Source organism: Panthera pardus, unplaced genomic scaffold, assembly GCF_024362965.1.
Source record: "Panthera pardus isolate Hobbes unplaced genomic scaffold, ASM2436296v1 HiC_scaffold_2, whole genome shotgun sequence".
In the NCBI taxonomy this organism is placed as follows: Eukaryota; Metazoa; Chordata; class Mammalia; order Carnivora; family Felidae; genus Panthera; species Panthera pardus.
The window spans coordinates 68350314-68360082 of record NW_026526765.1 but is presented as its reverse complement, the minus strand read 5'-3'; the positions used below and the strand labels follow the sequence as shown (position 1 = coordinate 68360082).

At 43.6% G+C, this 9769-nt stretch overlaps 1 protein-coding gene across 1 annotated transcript; it reads left to right on the top strand.

Annotated features, from left to right (window-relative positions):
- The first annotated feature begins 2761 nt into the window (after window positions 1-2761).
- TSLP (thymic stromal lymphopoietin) lies at window positions 2762-8344 on the top strand. Its single transcript, XM_053907672.1, is given in 6 exon segments — window positions 2762-2910; window positions 3450-3621; window positions 4503-4547; window positions 5425-5559; window positions 7497-7578; window positions 7581-8344. Coding segments are annotated over 6 exon segments (615 nt in total). The 3' UTR covers window positions 7613-8344.
- The last annotated feature ends 1425 nt before the right edge of the window (window positions 8345-9769 follow it).

The following is a 9769-nucleotide window of genomic DNA, read 5'->3' as shown; positions in this document are numbered from 1 at the left end:
CTGTGTTGTACCTTTTATTCTCATAACCTATTCATTCCCTAAATGGAAGCTTATATCTCCACTCCTCTTCACCCTTAATTCTCTAGTTCTTAATAATATTTTCTATGGATTCTTGTACCTGATCCTTGCTTCCTTTAATTCCTTGGTTTCTTTCTTTTACCTTAACTATTTCTTACCTCTTGATACCAATACATTTACTGGAAGTCACTGCCAATGTTTTTGGAAAAAGTAAATCAAGTATTATAAAGCATTTCCTTCTTCCAAAGAACTCACAGTTTAATAAAAAGACAAAGTTGAAAAATTGTTGGAATTTTACATCATGAATGGAAGTCATAACACAGAAGCCCAAAACAAGTATTTCTTTTTTTTTTCAATATATGAAGTTTATTGTCAAATTGGTTTCCATACAACACCCAGTGCTCATCCCAAATGTGCCCTCCTCAATACCCATCACCCACCCTCCCCTCCCTCCCACCCCACATCAACCCTCAGTTTGTTCTCAGTTTTTAAGAGTCTCTTATGCTTTGGCCCTCTTCCACTCTAACCTCTTTTTTTTTTTTTTTTTTTTCCTTCCCCTCCCCCATGGGTTTCTGTTAAGTTTCTCAGGATCCATATAAGAGTGAAACCATATGGTATCTGTCTTTCTCCGTATGGCTTATTTCACTTAGCATAACACTCTCCAGTTCCATCCCTGTTGCTACAAAGGGCCATATTTCATTCTTATTGCCACGTAGTACTCCATTGTGTATATAAACCACAATTTCTTTATCCATTCATCAGTTGATGGGCATTTAGGCTCTTTCCATAATTTGGCTATTGTTGAGAGTGCTGCTATAAACATTGGGGTACAAGTGCCCCTATGCATCAGTACTCCTGTATCCCTAAAACAAGTATTTCTTAAAGGGGAGGAAGGAGGTCACATGCAGGTAGGAGACCACTTGTGGAGATGTTCGGTAAAATGAGCATTGAATGACAGGAGAAATGTCAACACCTGAGGATGTGAGGCTGAGAAGAAGAGAGCTTAAGGCACATTTGGAGCATATTAACATCAGATACTATTTGGCAGAAGCCTAACAGAATGAAGGAGATAAGGCTGGGAAGAGCTTGGAGCCAAGCAAGGAGGGATGATTGTAAATGTTAAGGCAACCGCTGGGAGTCATACCAAGAGTTTCTGAGCAGAAAAGTGATATGCTCAAAGTGATTTCAGAAGTCACATAATTATAGACAAGGAAACTGGGGGCCCCACGGATAGGTGTTTAGCAGGCAAAGAGATGACTTCCAGGATGCCTGAGAAGGAGGCACCCTGTCCACATCATCTCCACAAAGACCCACAGAGATACAAAGTTTCAAAAGAAGAAAGGAGGCAACGCAGTCACACTCTAGAAAAATGCAAGTCAAACCTCAGGGAGGGCTGCTTTCTTCTGTCCCCATCCCATCAGCATACCCCAACTCAAGTGAAGAAATCTGTGTTCCTAGCTCCTGCTTGCTGACCAGAAACACCTCTGATGTCACAGCAGATGAATCAAGCTTTGGCATCATCCCACAACACCCTGAAAAGTTGGTGATGGGGGAAGGGGCAGCGAGATTTCTTTCCCAAAATTTGCTGTTTGCTGCTATGACCAAAAAAAAAAAAAAAAAAAAAAAAAAAAAGACACCTAAATTTGGAGGATTCCAGAAAAGCCCATTTAGAAGTCATCACTGAATCAGCGGCTTTCCATGACTCCTGTTAGCACCACATTCTTTATTTCCAGGCCTTAACCAGTGAACTGGGTCCAGCTGTACTGGTACAGCTGTTGAGCGCCTTCTATGAAAAAAGTTCACTTCTGGCTCAAGTCTCCACCCCACCCCCACCCCTGAGTCTGTGCTTTTCCCGCTTCCCTCGCCACCCCCTGCTGTTCTTCCCAGGCACCGCTCGGCCTGTGACCTTTGCTAGGACTCACGTGGGGCGCCCTGCCTCGTCTGCTTTGGCGGTGATTCCTAGGAACTTCCCAAGGACCAGGGCTTTGCAGGCTCTGACACGCAAGGGGTGGGGGTAAAGGGAGGAAGAGGGGAGCTGGGTGTCTGGAGAGCCCCGGGCGGCGCGAGCCAAGCTTGGGTGGAGTGGGGTTCATCCCCCAGAAGCCCAATGAGTGCCGGCATTCCGTCCCTTCAACCCTTGGTTGGCGTGGCCACAGCCGAGAAGGCGGCGAGGCATCCTCTCGGGAGCTCTCCCCGAATCATTTGGCTGCGCTTAAACTCCCTTTTCCGGATGAAGGAGGGCTTGCAAGTACAAACCCGAGCCCTCCACCCTTGAGGGTGTTCAAGCCCCAGGTGCCCGAAGTTGCTAGGCTGCGCAGGCGTGGGGCTAAGCGCCTAGGACGCACAGGGCGCACGAATCTTGCGCGCCTTCGCGAGAGCCGCGCGTTGGACAGCACCTTCCGCCGGTGCGCACCGCGGCACATCGCGCGACGCAGTTGGGTCCCGCTGGTCGGTGTCGGCGTCTTTACGCTGGCCTTTAGAGTGGGGCTGTGAAGGTGGAGGGGAGTTGGATTCTGTGGTTTCAAGAGTTTTTGACACCTATAGAACATGCTCGAGAAGACCGGAGCCCCTGAGGTGCCCCCAGTCACCCAAGAGTAGACGCTTCTTTCCTGAAATTGATAAGGGAGTTTTGAAAAGTAAGTGTTCTGAGTGCGAGCCCCATCAGATCTTTTCCCATTCATGTCAACTTCGAATCGGCTCTGAGCTTAAGGTTCTAGTCACCATTGCACTTCAGTGCCTTCACATGGAAGAGAAGCCTGAAGCTGCACCCACCCTCCAAAGCATCCCATTAAGTAAGCACATGAGTTTCTTTAGTTGCCACAGACGAAAGAAAGTACTAGTTGAAAACGGCCAAAAGAAATACTCAAGAGTGTACAGCATGAGTGAGCATTGGTACCTAGTCCTTAGAGTGGCTGCCGTTTGGGGATATTTTTTTCTAACAAGAAAGGGGCTTGGTCATGGAAATGGCCCTGCAGGAGAAAGATGTAGGTATCTGTTTCTTAAAGCACCTTCTGGCACATATCAAGGGTTTAGGGCAAAGATAAAAGGAGGAAGGTGAGGGAAATTCCTGATGGTTTTTTACCAATGTGAAAATTCCATAGATTTGGCTGGTTCTATTTTTTCTTTCATGTAACCAATTCAGAATTCTATGAAGGAAGAGAATGACATCAAGGAAAATCATTGGTCTAGGAGAAAAGAGCCCGTAGGCGTTTAGGTGTTATATATGTGGAGCCAGAAAGCTCTGGAGCATCAGGGAGACTCCAACTTAAGGCAACAGCATGGGTGAATATGGGCTTCATGTGCACTGGGAATGAGAGACAAAGACTGGTGCCTGGGCATGTGCCCCTAAGGCAGGCCTTGCAGATCTAGAGGCAATTCAGTGTGGGTGGAAAGACTTTAGTGTGAAACAGGGGTGGGATTGAGTTTCCAAGTATATTGCCTGATGCCTTATTATTTGTTCTGTCAGTTTTTTTCAGGAAGATCTTCATCTTACAACTGGTAGGGCTGGTGCTAACCTACAATTTCACTGACTGTGACTTTGAGAAGATTAGAAAGAAGTATCAGGAAGTCATTTATCAAGCCCTGAATAAATACATGAATGGGGTAAGTGAAGAAACATTAAAAATATTTTTTTTCATCAAAAGAATAGGCATACACACATGCAAACTACAATTTAATTTTTAAGGAAAGAAACATGATTTGGAAAAAAATCATGGCCCAGCATTTTGTCAGACTTTCTTACAAGTGATACTTAAATATACTAGCCTCTACCTAGAAATTGGGCACACATTAAGTGTGCAGATGCTGATGAGGAGCAGATATTGATGGATAATATATATCTATCAAGGTGTCTATCCTCTGCTGAAGTGCTGCTCTACCAGTGCAGTAAGAAACAAAACTGGGTAAGGGCTTGAGAGAGAAAGGGGAGTAAAAAATAGGGACTTCTTGCGAGCTAAGCCCTAACCAGAGAGGACAGCCCTGGGAAAGGTGCACTGCAGGTCTTTCTAGTGTTCTAGGAAGCCTTAGAATGCCATTATGGGATAAGGTGTGCTTTAGGATTTTAATATACAGTAGTAAAATTATTTTCCTGATTATTCTTATTTCTGGATAGAGTATGCAGGTGTGAAATGCATGAATGGTTACAAGGCTGATGTGGGCTTTCGAAAGATGGCATTATTGCTCACTTGTGTAGTTTTATGTACAAGTGTGCCCAGTTTGGTGCCGGGGGGCGGGTCTCTCTCTAGGACCAGGATCCTTTAATATCCGGTTTCAAACACTAGCAGGTACTATCTGAATTCCAAGTGTTTCACTACCTTGTCAATGGTAAGAACAGCTAGATGCGCAGGAAGCAAGTGCCTAAGTGGAAACTGCTTTCAGAGCATCTTTAAACCTGGAAGCAATGGGGGCGTGGGAGGGGGGGGAAATGATTTCCCTTGTGAACTAAGGCTTACTTATTGTCTTCTTTTTTTTCTTCTTTCTTCCAGGTCAAGAGCACCGAATTCAACAACTACATCTACTGTGAAGACCCGGTGAGTGGGTGCTCTGCACTGCTGGCTTTCTCCAGAGACACACCTGGCATTCCTGAGAGAGGGTAACCTGCGGCGCGTAGAACCGCAGGCGGTGGTGGCTGGGCTCCCAGGCGACGCTGATCGAGTAGGGACGCCTGGGCTGCCAGAAACCTCCGGGCCAGTGCCCTGCTTGGGACGCTACTTCTGTTCCAGTTTAGGGAGAGGAAGTCTCTCCTGGGAGCCAGTGGGATTCCGGGAGAGTCCCCTCTCCCCCAACCCAGGCCCCCAGCAGGAAAAGCAAGTCTGGAATAGTGACCAGGCAACGACGTCAGGGGCACCTCTCCCAGGGTGCAGAGCCTCTGCGGGGCGCGCCCCGCCTCTCGGCCGCATTCTGGGCGGCGAGACTGGGGCGGAGCCAGCACCGGCGCGCGTCCTTTCTCCTCCAGCGCGGCTGGCACGCTCGCCAACGCCCCTAGTTCCTACTCCGTACTTGGGTTCTCTCTCTCTCCTCTCTCCTCTCTCTCTCTCTCTCTCTCTCTCCCTCTCTCTCCCCTCCCTCTCCTCCCTCCCCCCTCCCCCCTCTCTCGCCCCCTCTGTCTTCTTTCTCCCTCCCTCTCTCCCCCCCTCCCTCCCTCTCTCCTCTCTCTCTCTCTCTCTCTCCTCTCTCTCTCTCTCTCTCTCTCTCTCTCTTCTTCCGCCGAGATCTCTTCCTCCCCCTCGAAACGCGTCTGTGGTGTCTCCCGCTCCCCTCCCCCACCTCCCCCCCCCCCCCCCCCCCCGAATCTTCACTCGTTTCTTATGATTCTCTTTTTTTGTCTCTTTCCGTTGTTTGTTTTTCCTGGCGTTTTCCCCCCCGGCGTTTCCCCCGTTTCTCGTAAACCTTGCCGCCCGTGAGCAGCCAGATTGCCTCGCTAAAATCGACCTCATTACCTTCTATCCCACCCACGGCTGCACGACACTGGCCAAGGAAATCTTTGCGATAAGAACTAACGCTACGCTCACTCTCCAGTGCCCAGGCTACTCAGGAACGCAGGTAAGCTTTCTAAAGCCTTGGAATTAACCTTGAAGTGCACTCTGTTGCAGAAGTCATTACGATTTTTATTCAGGTCCTATCTCCTGAAGAGCAAAGGAGCCTGTAACAGCTGTAGACTCAGTACACACAGGGTCCCCCCAAACCCATCTATTTCTAGGGTTCTGATTCTTTTGGCCCAATTATAGTTCTAAACCTTAGGCAGTGTTTCAGGATATGATCAGTGAGCCTGTATCCTGGTTGCCCGAACATGGGAGAGTAATTATCCAAAATGCCAATTCCCAGGGACCCAACCTAGACCTTAAAAATCACAATCCCTGTGCATTGACTCCTTATGAGATTCTTATCCTAAATTGGAGCAGCATTGTTTGGGCTTCGCACTAAATAATGTGTGTTTCTTTCATAAAATTTTAAATTATACATTAAATCTCTACCCCACATTTGCTTAATTGCTTATATAGCTCTCTTTACATAGTGGATTTTTTGCATATGCAGTTACGTGCATTTGAATGGATGTGTAACTTTAAATAGAAACAGTAGTGCAGAGTTAGGAGCAGGAAGTCTGGAAGACAACCTTTCCTGACTTTGGATCCTAGCCCCAAAACTTCTATTTTGACATAACTTCTAGCCTCTCTGTGGTCAGTTTCATGTGCAAAATGAGAGTCACATTAGCGAGTCCATATAGAGTGTTTATGAGGATTAAATGAGTCAATAGATGTGAAAGTACTTAGGAGTGCCTGGCAAATGACAAGTATTCAATAAATATTGACGTTTTTATGAAGTATTTATAGAGTATTCAATAAATAATGCAAGTAAAGCAGGGCATTTATCTTCCTGATGACAAATTTAAAAAGACAAAAGAGAGACAAGTACAGATATGTATGATTGCTGTGAACTTTCTCAGTCTGCACACTGTGTGGCCAAGGCCGTCACATTTTTAGGGATTAAAGATTGAGCCATATGGTCCATCCATATGGACATCCATAGAGTTGAATGCTCAACACCAAACAGCCATGTGAAAAAACCTGTTTGGCTCTATGCCTTCCGACAAGGAGACGCTGGCAAATCTACAGATAGCCACAGTGACATTCATCCATATAAGAAGAGCATAGAAGACAGTCTAGATCAAGTTCTAGACAGCATGCAAGAAAGAGAAAGTCTGAGTAATTTATTTCAGCCCCCTCCCAAGCCCAAAGGGAGAGGCTAAGACCAATATTTTAGATTCAGTAGATTTTAGAGTAAGATTTTTGCTTAGTAACCTGATGAATTTTATTTATCTGAATATTGCATGTCTAGAAGGCCTAGTCTGTCACTATTCAAGAGTAATTCAGGTGAAAGAATACACAGAAAGATTATCACAATCTTTTTTTTTTTTTAAGTTTAGATTCCTTTTTAGTCTGTGGCACACTTCGGTGGCAGGAGGGACAGAAAGCAGCAGCACTTTGGGTCCAAATAAGAGGTTTACTGAATTACATCTATAAAGAGCATAAGCTCTGTTCTTGAAGAATGTATGGTCTTGTCAGGGACATCATGAAACCACCACTTAATCATTTATTTAGTCATGCAATAAATATTCAGCGTTTCCTACGTAAAAGACATTGTTGTCAGCACCACGGGGAATACCCCCATGATGCAATAATAAAACTGGCATGTGAGAGACAAGTTAAATGAAATACACTCTGAAGCACTAGAAGAGTTTCCAAAAGAAAAGTTTGAGCAATGAGCAGAGAGCTTGTAAAGGAGGTGGTGCTTGGCGTTGAAGCAAGAGTAGGTGGGTGGAGAGGAGGGAGGGCATTCCTCTAGGAGAAAACACATAGGAGCACATGTAAGCAGGTGTTTGGGGGACACACTGAGAGATGGATTTGCATAAAGAAGACCCTGCCACTCAGTGGTTGTTAAAGATTGTGACAGTCTTGACGATTGATTCTCGTATTCCACAGATAAATAATACCCAGGCAAAGAAGAAAAGAAAGAAAAGACAAGTTACAACAAATAAATGCCGGAAACAAGTCTCACACTTAATGAATTGTGGCGTCGATTCAGTCGCATTTCATAGAAACAAAATACACCTTCCTTCAGGCTGTATTTCACCCCAACAAAATAAATCATCTTTATTAAGTAGATGTAATGTTAACTCTAACTGTGACACTTAAAAGATCACCAGTAGTTATTTTTTTAATTACAGAAGGGTTTCTTGTTTTTGTAAGCTTTTATTGTGTGATGTGGTTTTATAATGCAGGGGAAACACTACCCCTCAAATGTAGGGGGAAACTGCCGTAGCAGTGATGCCTGGGCCACTGGCCCTGTGCGGTAATTCTCTGCTGGAACTACATAAGCCTTACTTCAAGGGGAGAATCTAAACATGTAGCAGAAGGAAAAAGAGAAGGCTGAGAAAGGAAAAGGTTGAACTCAAGAGCATGTAAAACCTCTGTTTAAAAGGCAGATGTTTCGTCTATGTATACTGATACTTACTGTGTTCTCATGCTAAAAATGTACAAAAGAAAATAAAAGCAAAACGTGTGCACAAAAAGTTGTACACATAATGAAGCAATCTGAAAGAATGTCCAAGTAAAATATTGTGCAAGTATTATACATCAAGTTTTAAAAATTATCTGACAAGAGTGACGTATATGCAACCAGGTCCTGAATTGCCTTTATTAAAGCTAAAATATATATTTTTTTAAATTTATGGAATATATTTTTTATTTATTTGTAAGCACTTTTTAAAATGTACATATTGCTTTGTAATTGACACAATATATTTCTTAATAAAACAATTCTCAAATTAGCTTATGAATGGTCTTTTTAATGTGGTTAGTAGACTGAGGTGCATCACTTTTCTTCAGTTTTTTTTTTTAACTCTAGCCTTAATTTTTTAATTAATTAAAAATTTGTTTTTTTATCAGTATAACTGACATATTCATTTCAGATGTACAACATAATGCTTTGGTATTTGTATATATTGCAAAATGATCATCACAATAAGTCTGGTCAGTATCTATCAACATACATAGTTATAGATTTTTTGTGTGTGTGATGAAAACTTCAAAGATCTTCATTTCTTTAGTTCATTATGTCCCCTCATTCTTGGAGCCCACTGCTATGCCCCCTCTTGCTTTGTAGCTTGGCCCTACCTATGGAGAGAATATTTGGGGATAGGTGGCTTCAGGATGCATTCCGATTATCTTTTTCTCAAGCTATGTCTCTAGTCCTTTCTTTCCCCTGTTGAATTTCCCCCACACCTGGAAGACAGTGGAGAAAAAGGTAAACAATGTCAAATCATCCATTTTCCTATTCTTGAATGCCTGCTGACAGGTAAAGCCACAGGCACTCTGTCACTCACCTCCCAGTTAGATTGTTCTGAACACCAGTGGGAGGGGCGACCCTAGCCATAGAGTCCAGGCCAAAATAGGGCAGATAGAAACACATGGATTTTTCCTTGAGTAGAAACTTTCCCCTGACCACTGCTCTGAGGACTGGTGCTCACAGGAGAAGCTCAAGGTCCCTAAATCCACTTAGCTGCCAACAGGTAAGAGGAAGTTTACATTATGTACCCCAAAAACATTTATGGAGCACCTACTGTATGCCATCCCTTCAGCTAAGTACTAGGGATAGAAAAGTAAATGAAACACAGCTTTTACCCAAAGAAACTCAGAGTGTCGCTGAATACGCAATTTCCTTTGCCCTGAGGGAGTTTCCTTTGCTGTCTTTCTAAAATAAAGCCCTCTAAGAAAGAGACCCAGCCCAGGGACCTAAATGCCATCATAAGAGAAATTTCTGTGGGTATAGCCTGGGCTAGTACTCATTAATTTTCTATGCAAAAAGGTGGGGAAAGAAATGACCATTTAAACCTATTAACTCCATTTTTCTAGGGATCTAGGGATTAACTGATGAGATTTCACCCCACTGTGAAAAGAAATATGCTTACAAATTTTCTCAAGGTTATTGCCAATTTCCCTAGAAGCAGGGAGAAATGAAGAATTGAAGATAGAAGAGGCAGCTCAACGTGTTGATCGAATGCAGTTTCTTTGAGTTTTCTGCTTTATCTTTAAAAATGTGTGTAATTTATATATTTCATTTTTCTATGCACCCCAAGGGTGTTTTAATATAAAAATAATCATTTTAATTACTAACTATCCACTAAAAGTACAAGTAGATGCACCATATTAATGTAGTAAGAACTTTTCCAAATGTTGTAAAGGAAATGTGGATT